Below are 16,190 nucleotides of genomic sequence, written 5' to 3' on the forward strand. Positions count from 1 at the left end.
ACAGGGGGAGCGATGCCTTAACCCACCCACTCACCCACAGGGGGAGCGGTGCCTTAACCCACCCACCCACAGGGGGGAGCGGTGCCTTAACCCACCCACCCACAGGGGGGAGCGGTGCCTTAACCCACCCACTCACCCACAGGGGGGAGCGGTGCCTGAAACCACCCAGCCACCCACAGGGGGGAGCGGTGCCTTAACCCACCCACTCACCCACAGGGGGAGCGGTGCCTTAACCCACCCGCCCACAGGGTGGAGCGATGCCTTAACCCACCCACTCACCCACAGGGGGAGCGATGCCTTAACCCACCCACTCACCCACAGGGGGAGCGGTGCCTTAACCCACCCACCCACAGGGGGGAGCGGTGCCTTAACCCACCCACCCACAGGGGGGAGCGGTGCCTTAACCCACCCACCCACAGGGGGGAGCGGTGCCTTAACCCACCCACTCACCCACAGGGGGAGCGGTGCCTTAACCCACCCACCCACAGGGGGGAGCGGTGCCTTAACCCACCCAGCCACCCACAGGGGGAGCGGTGCCTTAACCCACCCCCACACCACTACCACGCCATGATGAGGGCCCACGTCAAGTGACCTTTGTGGCGTTCTGCGGGCGGGCAAATATGACCTTTCCTGTGTTTTGCTCTGTATGACATTATAATGATCCTAACGATCACCACACTATGGTCGTTGCTCCCATCACTTGGGAAGTAATATCACCTTTACGGTCGTCTCCTGTACTCGTGTTGGTGAACATGGGACAATACCTCACGAGGGAACATCTGCAACCCTGGCGTAGCTGTAGTGACCACTGTGGCGCTACCCTGGCGTACCTGTAGTGACCACTGTGGCGCTACCCTGGCGTAGCTGTAGTGACCACTGTGGCGCTACCCTGGCGTAGCTGTAGTGACCTCTGTGGCGCTACCCTGGCGTACCTGTAGTGACCACTGTGGCGCTACCCTGGCGTAGCTGTAGTGACCACTGTGGCGCTACCCTGGCGTAGCTGTAGTGACCTCTGTGGCGCTACCCTGGCGTAGCTGTAGTGACCACTGTGGCGCTACCCTGGCGTAGCTGTAGTGACCACTGTGGCGCTACCCTGGCGTAGCTGTAGTGACCACTGTGGCGCTACCCTGGCGTAGCTGTAGTGACCACTGTGGCGCTACCCTGGCGTAGCTGTAGTGACCACTGTGGCGCTACCCTGGCGTAGCTGTAGTGACCACTGTGGCGCTACCCTGGCGTAGCTGTAGTGACCTCTGTGGCGCTACCCTGGCGTAGCTGTAGTGACCACTGTGGCGCTACCCTGGCGTAGCTGTAGTGACCACTGTGGCGCTACCCTGGCGTAGCTGTAGTGACCACTGTGGCGCTACCCTGGCGTAGCTGTAGTGACCACTGTGGCGCTACCCTGGCGTAGCTGTAGTGACCGCTGTGGCGCTACCCTGGCGTAGCTGTAGTGACCACTGTGGCGCTACCCTGGCGTAGCTGTAGTGACCACTGTGGCGCTACCCTGGCGTAGCTGTAGTGACCACTGTGGCGCTACCCTGGCGTAGCTGTAGTGACCACTGTGGCGCTACCCTGGCGTAGCTGTAGTGACCACTGTGGCGCTACCCTGGCGTAGCTGTAGTGACCACTGTGGCGCTACCCTGGCGTACCTGTAGTGACCACTGTGGCGCTACCCTGGCGTAGCTGTAGTGACCACTGTAGCGCTACCCTGGCGTAGCTGTAGTGACCACTGTGGCGCTACCCTGGCGTAGCTGTAGTGACCACTGTGGCGCTACCCTGGCGTAGCTGTAGTGACCACTGTGGCGCTACCCTGGCGTAGCTGTGGTGATGTGGCGCTACCCTGGCGTAGCTGTAGTGACCACTGTGGCGCTACCCTGGCGTAGCTGTAGTGACCACTGTGGCGCTACCCTGGCGTACCTGTAGTGACCACTGTGGCGCTACCCTGGCGTAGCTGTAGTGACCACTGTGGCGCTACCCTGGCGTAGCTGTAGTGACCACTGTGGCGCTACCCTGGCGTAGCTGTAGTGACCACTGTGGCGCTACCCTGGCGTAGCTGTAGTGACCACTGTGGCGCTACCCTGGCGTACCTGTAGTGACCACTGTGGCGCTACCCTGGCGTACCTGTAGTGACCACTGTGGCGCTACCCTGGCGTAGCTGTGGTGATGTGGCGCTACCCTGGCGTAGCTGTAGTGACCACTGTGGCGCTACCCTGGCGTACCTGTAGTGACCACTGTGGCGCTACCCTGGCGTAGCTGTAGTGACCACTGTGGCGCTACCCTGGCGTAGCTGTGATAGTGTGGCGCAACCCTAGTATAGCTGTGGTGATGTGAGGCATCCTTCGTGTAGCTGTGGTCATGTGAGGCATCTTTCTTGTAGCTGTGGTGATGTGGGAGAACCCTCGTGTAGCTGTGGTGATGTGAACAACACTTACATACCCTTGTGTGTAGCTGTGGTGTTGTGGGACACTAATCGTGTAGCTGTGGTAATGTACAGCAACCCACATGTAGAAGTCAGTGTGTCATGTAGAAGCCACTGTGTCATGTAGAAGCCAGTCTGTCATGTAGAGGGAAGTGTGTGTCATACATAATGCTACATATTGCATACCTTATATGTATGATGAATCAATATATACTGTAAATATACATTTATCAGAAGGAAGATGACTCCATGTACACACTAGGAACATATGTTTAAATAAAATGATTTGGTAAACAGAGAAGAGGTAGTGAAAGCTTTGCGGAAGATGAAAGCCGGTAAGGCAGTGGGTTTGGATGATATTGCAGTGGAAGTTATTAAAAAGGGGGTGACTGTATTGTTGACTGGTTGGTAAGGTTATTTAATGTATGTATGACTCATGGCGAGGTGCCTGAGGACTGGCGGAATGCGTGCATAGTGCCATTGTACAAAAGCAAAGGGGATAAAAGTGAGTGGTCAAATTACAGAGGTATAAGTTTGTTGAGTATTGCTGGTAAATTATATGGGAGGATATTGATTGAGAGGGTGAAGGCATGTACAGAGCATCAGATTGGGGAAGAGCAGTGTGGTTTCAGAAGTGGTAGAGGATGTGTGGATCAGGTGTTTGCTTTGAAGAATGTATGTGAGAAATACTTAGAAAAGCAAATGGATTTGTATGTAGCATTTATGGATCTGGAGAAGGCATATGATAGAGTTGATAGAGTTGCTCTGTGGAAGGTATTAAGAATATATGGTGTGGGAGGCAAGTTGTTAGAAGCAGTGAAAAGTTTTTATCGAGGATGTAAGGCATGTGTACGTGTAGGAAGAGAGGAAAGTGATTGGTTCTCAGTGAATGTAGGTTTGCGGCAGGGGTGTGTGATGTCTCCATGGTTGTTTAATTTGTTTATGGATGGGGTTGTTAGGGAGGTAAATGCAAGAGTTTTGGAAAGAGGGGCAAGTATGAAGTCTGTTGGGGATGAGAGAGCTTGGGAAGTGAGTCAGTTGTTGTTCGCTGATGATACAGCGCTGGTGGCTGATTCATGTGAGAAACTGCAGAAGCTGGTGACTGAGTTTGGTAAAGTGTGTGAAAGAAGAAAGTTAAGAGTAAATGTGAATAAGAGCAAGGTTATTAGGTACAGTAGGGTTGAGGGTCAAGTCAATTGGGAGGTGAGTTTGAATGGAGAAAAACTGGAGGAAGTGAATTGTTTTAGATATCTGGGAGTGGATCTGGCAGCGGATGGAACCATGGAAGCGGAAGTGGATCATAGGGTGGGGGAGGGGGCGAAAATCCTGGGAGCCTTGAAGAATGTGTGGAAGTCGAGAACATTATCTCGGAAAGCAAAACTGGGTATGTTTGAAGGAATAGTGATTCCAACAATGTTGTATGGTTGCGAGGCGTGGGCTATGGATAGAGTTGTGCGCAGGAGGATGGATGTGCTGGAAATGAGATGTTTGAGGACAATGTGTGGTGTGAGATGGTTTGATCGAGTAAGTAACGTAAGGGTAAGAGAGATGTGTGGAAATAAAAAGAGCGTGGTTGAGAGAGCAGAAGAGGGTGTATTGAAGTGGTTTGGGCACATGGAGAGAATGAGTGAGGAAAGATTGACCATGAGGATATATGTGTCGGAGGTGGAGGGAACGAGGAGAAGTGGGAGACCAAAAGTGGAGGTGGAAAGATGGAGTGAAAAAGATTTTGTGTGATCGGGGCCTGAACATGCAGGAGGGTGAAAGGAGGGCAAGGAATAGAGTGAATTGGATGGATGTGGTATACCGGGGTTGACGTGCTGTCAGTGGATTGAATCAAGGCATGTGAAGCGTCTGGGGTAAACCATGGAAAGCTGTGTAGGTATGTATATTTGCGTGTGTGGACGTATGTATATACATGTGTATGGGGGGGGGGGGGGTTGGGCCATTTCTTTCGTCTGTTTCCTTGCGCTACCTCGCAAACGCGGGAGACAGCGACAAAGCAAAAAAAAAAAAAAGAAAAAAAAAAAAAAAAAAAAAAAAAAAAATATATATATATATATATATATATATATATATATATATATATATATTGTTTCTTACATTTTTCATATGTATATATATGTATGTGTGTGTGTGTGTGTATGTGCGTATGTATGTGTATGTGTGTGTATGTGTATATGTATATATATATGTATATTATCCCTGGGGATAGGGGTGAAAGAATACTTCCCACGTATTCCTCGCGTGTCGTAGAAAGCGACTAGAGGGGACGGGAGCGGGGGGCCAGAAATCCTCCCCTCCTTGTATTAACTTTCTAAAATGGGAAACAGAAGAAGGAGTCACGCGGGGAGTGCTCATCCTCCTCGAAGGCTCAGAGTGGGGTGCCTAAATGTGTGTGGATGTAACCAAGATGTGAAAAAAGGAGAGATAGGTAGTATGTTTGAGGAAAGGAACCTGGATGTTTTGGCTCTGAGTGAAACGAAGCTCAAGGGTAAAGGGGAAGAGTGGTTTGGAAATGTCTGGGGAGTGAAGTCAGGGGTTAGTGAGAGGACAAGAGCAAGGGAAGGAGTAGCAATACTCATGAAACAGGAGTTATGGGAGTATGTGATAGAATGTAAGAAAGTAAATTCTCGATTAATATGGGTAAAATTGAAAGTTGATGGAGAGAGGTGGGTGATTATTGGTGCATATGCACCTGGGCATGAGAAGAAAGACCATGAGAGGCAAGTGTTTTGGGAGCAGCTAAATGAGTGTGTTAGCGGTTTTGATGCACGAGACCGGGTTATAGTGATGGGTGATTTGAATGCAAAGGTGAGTAATGTGGCAGTTGAGGGAATAATTGGTATGCATGGGGTGTTCAGTGTTGTAAATGGAAATGGTGAAGAGCTTGTAGATTTATGTGCTGAAAAAGGACTGATGATTGGGAATACCTGGTTTAAAAAGCGAGATATACATAAGTATACTTATGTAAGTAGGAGAGATGGCCAGAGAGCGTTATTGGATTACGTGTTAATTGACAGGCGTGCGAAAGAGAGACTTTTGGATGTTAATGTGCTGAGAGGTGCAACTGGAGGGATGTCTGATCATTATCTTGTGGAGGCTAAGGTGAAGATTAGTATGGGTTTTCAGAAAAGAGGAGTGAATGTTGGGGTGAAGAAGGTGGTGAGAGTAAGTGAGCTTGGGAAGGAGACCTGTGTGGGGAAGTACCAGGAGAGACTGTGTACAGAATGGAAAAAGGTGAGAACAATGGAAGTAAGGGGAGTGGGGGAGGAATGGGATGTATTTAGGGAATCAGTGATGGATTGCGCAAAAGATGCTTGTGGCATGAGAAGAGTGGGAGGTGGGCTGTTTAGAAAGGGTAGTGAGTGGTGGGATGAAGAAGTAAGAGTATTAGTGAAAGAGAAGAGAGAGGCATTTGGACGATTTTTGCAGGGAAAAAATGCAATTGAGTGGGAGAAGTATAAAAGAAAGAGACAGGAGGTCAAGAGAAAGGTGCAAGAGGTGAAAAAAGGGCAAATGAGAGTTGGGGTGAGAGACTATCAGTAAATTTTAGGGAGAATAAAAAGATGTTCTGGAAGGAGGTAAATAGGGTGCGTAAGACAAGGGAGCAAATGGGAACTTCAGTGAAGGGCGTAAATGGGGAGGTGATAACAAGTAGCGGTGATGTGAGAAGGAGATGGAATGAGTATTTTGAAGGTTTGTTGAATGTGTCTGATGACAGAGTGGCAGATATAGGGTGTTTTGGTCGAGGTGGTGTGCAAAGTGAGAGGGTTAGGGAAAATGATTTGGTAAACAGAGAAGAGGTAGTAAAAGCTTTGCGGAAGATGAAAGCCGGCAAGGCAGCAGGTTTGGATGGCATTGCAGTGGAATTTATTAAGAAAGGGGGTGACTGTATTGTTGACTGGTTGGTAAGGTTATTTAATGTATGTATGACTCATGGTGAGGTGCCTGAGGATTGGCGGAATGCGTGCATAGTGCCATTGTACAAAGGCAAAGGGGATAAGAGTGAGTGCTCAAATTACAGAGGTATAAGTTTGTTGAGTATTCCTGGTAAATTATATGGGAGGGTATTGATTGAGAGGGTGAAGGCATGTACAGAGCATCAGATTGGGGAAGAGCAGTGCGGTTTCAGAAGTGGTAGAGGATGTGTGGATCAGGTGTTTGCTTTGAAGAATGTATGTGAGAAATACTTAGAAAAGCAAATGGATTTGTATGTAGCATTTATGGATCTGGAGAAGGCATATGATAGAGTTGATAGAGATGCTCTGTGGAAGGTATTAAGAATATATGGTGTGGGAGGCAAGTTGTTAGAAGCAGTGAAAAGTTTTTATCGAGGATGTAAGGCATGTGTACGTGTAGGAAGAGAGGAAAGTGATTGGTTCTCAGTGAATGTAGGTTTGCGGCAGGGGTGTGTGATGTCTCCATGGTTGTTTAATTTGTTTATGGATGGGGTTGTAAGGGAGGTAAATGCAAGAGTCCTGGAAAGAGGGGCAAGTATGAAGTCTGTTGTGGATGAGAGAGCTTGGGAAGTGAGTCAGTTGTTGTTCGCTGATGATACAGCGCTGGTGGCTGATTCATGTGAGAAACTGCAGAAGCTGGTGACTGAGTTTGGTAAAGTGTGTGGAAGAAGAAAGTTGAGAGTAAATGTGAATAAGAGCAAGGTTATTAGGTACAGTAGGGGTGAGGGTCAAGTCAATTGGGAGGTGAGTTTGAATGGAGAAAAACTGGAGGAAGTGAAGTGTTTTAGATATCTGGGAGTGGATCTGTCAGCGGATGGAACCATGGAAGCGGAAGTGGATCATAGGGTGGGGGAGGGGGCGAAAATTTGGGAGCCTTGAAAAATGTGTGGAAGTCGAGAACATTATCTCGGAAAGCAAAAATGGGTATGTTTGAGGGAATAGTGGTTCCAACAATGTTGTATGGTTGCGAGGCGTGGGCTATGGATAGAGATGTGCGCAGGAGGATGGATGTGCTGGAAATGAGATGTTTGAGGACAATGTGTGGTGTGAGGTGGTTTGATCGAGTAAGTAACGTAAGGGTAAGAGAGAGGTGTGGAAATAAAAAGAGCGTGGTTGAGAGAGCAGAAGAGGGTGTTTTGAAATGGTTTGGGCACATGGAGAGAATGAGTGAGGAGAGATTGACCAAGAGGATATATGTGTCGGAGGTGGAGGGAACGAGGAGAAGAGGGAGACCAAATTGGAGGTGGAAAGATGGAGTGAAAAAGATTTTGTGTGATCGGGGCCTGAACATGCAGGAGGGTGAAAGGAGGGCAAGAAATAGAGTGAATTGGAGTCATGTGGTATACAGGGGTTGACGTGCTGTCAGTGGATTGAAGCAAGGCATGTGAAGCGTCTGGGGTAAACCATGGAAAGCTGTGTAGGTATGTATATTTGCGTGTGTGGACGTGTGTATGTACATGTGTATGGGGGGGGGGGGGGGGTTGGGCCATTTCTTTCGTCTGTTTCCTTGCGCTACCTCGCAAACGCGGGAGACAGCGACAAAGTATAAAAAAAAAAAAAAAAAAAAAAAAAAATATATATATATATATATATATATATATATATTATATGATATATGTTTAAATATGTTTGTTTAATATATGTTTAAATATATATATATTTAATATATAATATAATTAATATATGTTTAGATATGTTTACATATATGTTTAAATCGTCTCTTATAAGTTCAAAACATTTCCTTACAACTTATTAACAACACAAGTTGTGATAATTGATTGGTTGTTAAGCCACAGTTGTTAGATAGTGAGATGTTAGATAACTGTAAGGCGGAAAATCCCATGAAACATAGGAGAAGGTTGAACTTTGTGGGCCCAGTCTATTATTGTCTTCATGAATCACCTCTTGTTTAGTCTTCCGGTGTACAAGGTCCTTCGGTAGTTACATTGTTGTCTTGCTCACTCAGACTCCTCAACTCTCATACATATTTGTTGACCTTTGTACTGTGTGTGTGTGTGTGTGTGTGTGTGTGTGTGTGTGTCCTTACCCTGCCACTGGTCACAGTAGATATATCTACATATCATGGTCACAGTAGATATATCTACATATTATGGTCATATATATGTAGATATATCTATATATATGTAGATATATCTACATATTATGGTCATATATATGTAGATATATCTATATTTGTAGATATATCTAAATATATGTAGATATATCTACATATTATGGTCATATATATGTAGATATATCTATATTTGTAGATATATCTATATATATATGTAGATATATCTACATATTATGGTCATATATATGTAGATATATCTATATTTGTAGATATATCTATATATATGTAGATATATCTACATATTATGGTCATATATATGTAGATATATCTATATTTGTAGATATATCTATATATATATGTAGATATATCTACATATTATGGTTCGCCTTTTTAACTGCTTCTGTGAAATGTTTACTTTGTTCTAAATCACCTGTCACAACTCATATGTTTACGACAGTTAACCAATATCTTAACTACTGAACTACAATCCCCCCATGTGTACATTGTAATTACTTTTGTTTGTTAAACTTGGATGTGGAACTTTTGAAATGCATTTTGAAAATCTAAATATATGATATCAACTGTTTTACTTTGATCATATATGTTAACTGTACCATCACTATAACCATTAACTGTACCATCATTATAACCACTAACTGTACCATCATTATAACCACTAACTGTACCATCATTATAACCATTAACTGTACCATCATTATAACCACTAACTGTACCATCATTATAACCACTAACTGTACCATCACTATAACCATTAACTGTACCATCATTATAACCACTAAGTGTACCATCATTATAACCATTAACTGTACCATCATTATAACCACTAACTGTACCATCATTATAACCACTAACTGTACCACCATTGTGTACCACTAAGTGTACCATCATTATAACCACTAAGTGTACCATCATTATAACCACTAACTGTACCATCATTATAACCACTAACTGTACCATCATTATAACCACTAACTGTACCACCATTGTGTACCACTAAGTGTACCATCATTATAACCACTAAGTGTACCATCATTATAACCACTAACTGTACCATCATTATAACCACTAACTGTACCATCATTATAACCATTAACTGTACCATCATTATAACCACTAACTGTACCATCATTATAACCACTAACTGTACCACCATTGTGTACCACTAAGTGTACCATCATTATAACCACTAACTGTACCATCATTATAACCACTAAGTGTACCATCATTATAACCACTAACTGTACCATCATTGTGTACCACTAAGTGTACCATCATTATAACCACTAACTGTACCATCATTATAACCACTAAGTGTACCATCATTATAACCACTAACTGTACCATCATTGTGTACCACTAAGTGTACCATCATTATAACCACTAACTGTACCATCATTATAACCACTAAGTGTACCATCATTATAACCACTAACTGTACCATCATTATAACCACTAACTGTACCACCATTGTGTACCACTAAGTGTACCATCATTATAACCACTAACTGTACCATCATTATAACCACTAAGTGTACCATCATTATAACCACTAACTGTACCATCATTGTGTACCACTAAGTGTACCATCATTATAACCACTAACTGTACCATCATTATAACCACTAAGTGTACCATCATTATAACCACTAACTGTACCACCATTGTGTACCACTAAGTGTACCATCATTATAACCACTAACTGTACCATCATTGTGTACCACTAAGTGTACCATCATTATAACCACTAACTGTACCATCATTATAACCACTAAGTGTACCATCATTATAACCACTAACTGTACCACCATTGTGTACCACTAAGTGTACCATCATTATAACCACTAACTGTACCATCATTGTGTACCACTAAGTGTACCATCATTATAACCACTAACTGTACCATCATTATAACCACTAAGTGTACCATCATTATAACCACTAACTGTACCACCATTGTGTACCACTAAGTGTACCATCATTATAACCACTAACTGTACCATCATTATAACCACTAAGTGTACCATCATTATAACCACTAAGTGTACCATCATTATAACCACTAACTGTACCATCATTATAACCACTAACTGTACCATCATTGTGTACCACTAAGTGTACCATCATTATAACCACTAACTGTACCACCATTATGTACCACTAAGTGTACCATCATCAGTATAGCCAGTAAGTGTACCACCATTATGTACCACTAAGTGTACCATCATCAGTATAGCCAGTAAGTGTACCACCATTATGTCCCACTAACTGTACCATCATCATAGCCAGTAAGTGTACCACCATTATGTACCACTAACTGTACCATCATCATAGCCACTAAGTGTACCACCATTATGTACCACTAAGTGTACCATCTTTATGTACCACTAACTGTACCACCATTATGTACCACTAAGTGTACCATCATCAGTATAGCCAGTAAGTGTACCACCATTATGTACCACTAAGTGTACCATCATCAGTATAGCCAGTAAGTGTACCACCATTATGTCCCACTAACTGTACCATCATCATAGCCAGTAAGTGTACCACCATTATGTACCACTAAGTGTACCATCTTTATGTACCACTAAGTGTACCACCATTATGTACCACTAAGTGTACCACCATTATGTACCACTAAGTGTACCACCATTATGTACCACTAAGTGTACCATACTTGATCTCCTCCGCAGGGTTGGTGTTGAGTGAACACATCATGCACTTCGAGCCGGTGTTCTATGATCGACATTATCTCAGGACACAGCACCATCGAGCCAAGCGCCACGCCGACCATGAGCTCCGTCTACACTTTACAGCACATAACAGGTACGTGGGTCACGCTACTGCCTCTCTCTCTCTCTGGTACGTGGGTCACACTACTGCCTCTCTCTCTCTCTCTGGTACGTGGGTCACACTACTGCCTCTCTCTCTCTCTGGTACGTGGGTCACACTACTGCCTCTCTCTCTGTGGATACTGGGACGTTTGTAACACTGGCTAGGGATGATGTAGAGGCATGACTGACCACCAGGGTGGGTCACTGTCGTGCCTGGTAAGTAGAGGCATGACTGACCACCAGGGTGGGTCACTGTCGTGCCTGGTAAGTAGAGGCATGACTGACCACCAGGCTGGGTCACTGTCCTGCCTGGTAAGTAGAGGCATGACTGACCACCAGGCTCGGTCACTGTCGTGCCTGGTAAGTAGAGGCATGACTGACCACCAGGCTGGGTCACTGTCCTGCCTGGTAAGTAGAGGCATGACTGACCACCAGGATGGGTCACTGTCGTGCCTGGTAAGTACTGTTTAAATACTGCCATGGTGATGGTGAGAAGTATCTGTTTTACAGATATCCACTAGAGATATTCCAGAGATATTACGTCATTATAGTCTTCCATATCTTCCAGATATGTGATGTACACTTATAAAGGATATAAAGTCCCATATATACAGGCAGGATACACAGTTACAGGTATATATGGCAGGATATAAAGTCCCATATATACAAGCAGGATACACAGTTACAGGTATAGGTGACAGGATATAAAGTCCCATATATACAAGGCAGGATATACAGTTACAGGTATATATGGCAGGATATAAAGTCCCATATATACAAGGCAGGATACACAGTTACAGGTATATATGGCAGGATATAAAGTCACATATATACAAGGCAGGATATACAGTTACAGGTATATATAGCTGGATATCAAGTCACATATATACAAGGCAGGATATACAGTTACAGGTATATATAGCAGGATATATTCAGCCGTTAAGAAAATAATTTATGAAACTAATTTTCTTAATAACAATTAGCGTTATGTTTGATGTACGTCATATTAATTAGATGACAGTATAATTGTACTAGACTGTCTCCCTTGGTGTGATGAGATAATTGCCTATAATTGTTGTAAATGTAATTACGAAAATTTGATTGAAACTCCGTATGTGAAGAAGAGTGTGAACCTATCACATGGTGGCAACACTGCTCGAAGATCAAACTAGATTTGCTCAGGGAACATGACTGTAGGTCATGCAGGACAAGTGTAGGTCATGCAGGACAGGTGTAGGTTATGCAGGACAAGTGTAGGTCATGCAGGACAGGTGTAGGTTATGCAGGACAGGTGTAGGTTATGCAGGACAGGTGTGGATCATGCAGGACAGGTGTAGGTTATGCAGGACAGGTGTAGGTTATGCAGGACAGGTGTAGGTCATGCAGGACAGGTGTAGGTCATGCAGGACAGGTGTGGATCATGCAGGACAGGTGTAGGTCATGCAGGACAGGTGTAGGTTATGCAGGACAGGTGTAGGTTATGCAGGACAGGTGTAGGTCATGCAGGACAGGTGTGGATCATGCAGGACAGGTGTAGGTCATGCAGGACAGGTGTAGGTCATGCAGGACAGGTGTAGGTCATGCAGGACAGGTGTGGATCATGCAGGACAGGTGTAGGTCATGCAGGACAGGTGTAGGTCATGCAGGACAGGTGTGGGTTATGCAGGACAGGTGTAGGTCATGCAGGACAGGTGTGGATCATGCAACACAGGTGTAGGTTATGCAGGACAGGTGTAGGTCATGCAGGACAGGTGTGGAGCATGCAACACAGGTGTGGATCATGCAGGACAGGTGTGGATCATGCAACACAGGTGTAGGTCATGCAGGACAGGTGTGGATCATTTTGAGGTTTTTATCAGTTGTCTACGCAGCATACATGTAACATTAACATTTATATCACTGCTTCTGAAACAACACAAGTTTTATTTATGAAACATTTCTTGATACATTATTTTTATTGATATTATTATACCATCTCTTCCCAGACTTCCCAACACAAATGTTATATCTCCTGCTCTTCTCTCAAGATTCTCCATCCCCAGCAAACTGAATTGTTTTCATTATTATTAGAATATATATATATATATATATATATATATATATATATATATATATATATATATATATATATATATATATATATATATATATATATATATATATATATATATGCAGTAGCAAGGCAACACAAGCAGCAAACATGGCAATGTTTTCTTTTTCTCACACTGAGTCTCCAGCTGTCACGTATAATGCACCGAAACCACAGCTCCCTATCCACTTCCAGGCCCCACACACCTTTCCCTGGTTTACCTTGCTGCTTCATATTACCTGGCTCAGCCCAGTCATAACACACTACATTGCTCCAATTTACTCGTTCCCATGCACAGCTTTCAACCTCCTGCATGTTCAGGCCCCGTGTGCTCAAAATATTTTTCACTCCATCCTTCTGTATATATATATATATATATATATATATATATATATATATATATATATATATATATATATATATATATACATAAGGGGAGGAGGGGAGGAATGGGATGTATTTAGGGAAGCAGTGATGGCTTGTGCAAAAGATGCTTGTGGCATGAGAAGCGTGGGAGGTGGCCAGATTAGAAAGGGTAGTGAGTGGTGGGATGAAGAAGTAAGATTATTAGTGAAAGAGAAGAGAGAGGCATTTGGACGATTTTTGCAGGGAAATGTATAAGAGAAAGAGGCAGGAGGTCAAGAGAAAGGTGCAAGAGGTGAAAAAGAGGGCAAACGAGAGTTGGGGTGAGAGAGTATCGTTAAATTTTAGGGAGAATAAAAAGATGTTTTGGAAGGAGGTAAATAAAGTGCGTAAGACAAGAGAACAAATGGGAACATTGGTGAAGGGGGCTAATGGGGAGGTGATAACAAGTAGTAGTGATGTGAGAAGGAGATGGAGTGAGTATTTTGAAGGTTTGTTGAATGTGTTTGATGAGAGAGTGGCAGATATAGGGTGTTTTGGTCAGGTGGTGTGCAAAGTGAAAGGGTTAGGGAGAATGATTTGGTAAACAGAGAAGAGGTAGTAAAACTTTGCAGAAGATGAAAGCCGGCAAGGCAGCGGGTTTGGATGGTATTGCAGTGGAATTTATTAAAAAAGGGGGTGACAGTATTGTTGACTGGTTGGTAAGGTTATTTAATGTATGTATGATTCATGGTGAGGTGCCTGAGGATTGGCGGAATGCGTGCATAGTTCCATTGTACAAAGGCAAAGGGGATAAAAGTGAGTGGTCAAATTACAGAGGTATAAGTTTGTTGAGTATTCCTGGTAAATTATATGGGAGGGTATTGATTGAGAGAGTGAAGGCATGTACAGAGCATCAGATTGGGGAAGAGCAGTGTGGTTTCAGAAGTGGTAGAGGATGTGTGGATTAGGCGTTTGCTTTGAAAAATGTATATGAGGAATACTTAGAAAAACAAATGAATTTGTATGTAGCATTTATGGATCTGGAGAAGACATATGATAGAGTTGATAGAGATGCTCTGTGGAAGGTACTAAGAATATATGGTTTGGGAGGCAAGTTGTTAGAAGCTGAAAAGTTTTTATCGAGGATGTAAGGCATGTGTACGAGTAGGAAGAGAGGAAAGTGATTGGTTCTTAGTGAATGTCGGTTTGCGGCAGGGGTGTGTGATGTCTCCATGGTTGTTTAATTTGTTTATGGATGGGGTTGTTAGGGAGGTGAATGCAAGAGTTTTGGAGAGAGGGGCAAGTATGCAGTCTGTTGTGAATGAAAGGGCTTGGGAAGTGAGTCAGTTGTTCGCTGATGATACAGCGCTGGTGGCTGATTCGTGTGAGAAACTGCAGAAGTTGGTGACTGAATTTGGTAAAGTGTGTGAAGGAAGAAAGCTGAGAGTAAATGTGAATAAGAGCAAGGTTATTAGGTACAGTAGGGTTGAAGGAGAAGTCGATTGGGAGGTAAGTTTGAATGGAGAAAGCCTGGAGGAAGTGAAGTGTTTTAGATATCTGGGAGTGGATTTGGAAGCGGATGGAACCATGGAAACGGAAGTAAGTCACAGGGTGGGGGAGGGGGCGAAAGCTCTGGGAGCTTGAAAAATGTGTGGAAGGCGAGAAGATATGCCTCAGAAAGCAAAAATGGGTGTGTTTGAAGGAATAGTGGTTCCAACAATGTTATATGGTTGCGAGGCCTGGGCTATTGATAGTTATATATATATATATATATATATATATATATATATATATATATATATATATATATATATATATATATATATATATAAAGGTGAAATCGTACTTCAGTAGGAGTTTATCCAATTGTATTTAACATGTAATTGTTGTGTACATGTGGCAGGACATGTGTCGTGGAGACAATCCACCTCATCATCAGTAATTAACAAAGTGATTCCAGTCCCACAACATGACACTTGGTTCCTGCCGTCCAACACCAAGCTAGCCAGGCCAAGCTCGGCTTAGACTCGATCGTGTGAGCTTGTAGATACAAGTCATTTGAAGCCTTCGTGGTACAAGTCATGTGGTCTTGTATATACAGGCCATATGAGCCTGTTGATGTAGGTCAAGTGAGCTTGTAGGTACAAGTCATGTGAGCCTGTAGGTAAAGGTCAGTTTTGCCTGTAGATACAGGTCATGTGAGGTTATAGATACAGGTAATTGGACACGGGTGACAGATGGTTAGCAGATGGTTAACCAGTTGGAGGAGTGGTGTGAGCAGAGAAGGTGTGACCTGGTGTGGGGGGTGTGAGCACAGCCGGCTCACTGTACCCCACAGCATAGGTTAGGCAGGCAGTTTTTTTTATCCTAGGATGAGCTAGAGTTGACACACACGGGCCATCTTTATTTCCCAAGATGTCCTACGAATAAAAGGACGATCTTCGTCTCC

The 16,190-nt window shown here is 43.9% G+C and overlaps 1 protein-coding gene across 3 annotated transcripts in view; it reads left to right on the forward strand.

Moving 5' to 3' along the window:
• LOC139765712 (disintegrin and metalloproteinase domain-containing protein 10-like) overlaps positions 1–16,190 on the forward strand; it is a 310,501-nt gene that overhangs the window by 59,733 nt on the left and 234,578 nt on the right. For all 3 annotated transcript variants that reach the window (XM_071693501.1, XM_071693502.1, XM_071693499.1), the window contains exon 2: positions 11,167–11,299. In XM_071693501.1, the coding sequence (XP_071549602.1) occupies positions 11,167–11,299 (133 nt within the window). The remainder of the gene's footprint in view (positions 1–11,166; positions 11,300–16,190) is intronic.

This window comes from Panulirus ornatus, chromosome 55 (genome assembly GCF_036320965.1).
Source record: "Panulirus ornatus isolate Po-2019 chromosome 55, ASM3632096v1, whole genome shotgun sequence".
Lineage (NCBI taxonomy): Eukaryota > Metazoa > Arthropoda > Malacostraca > Decapoda > Palinuridae > Panulirus > Panulirus ornatus.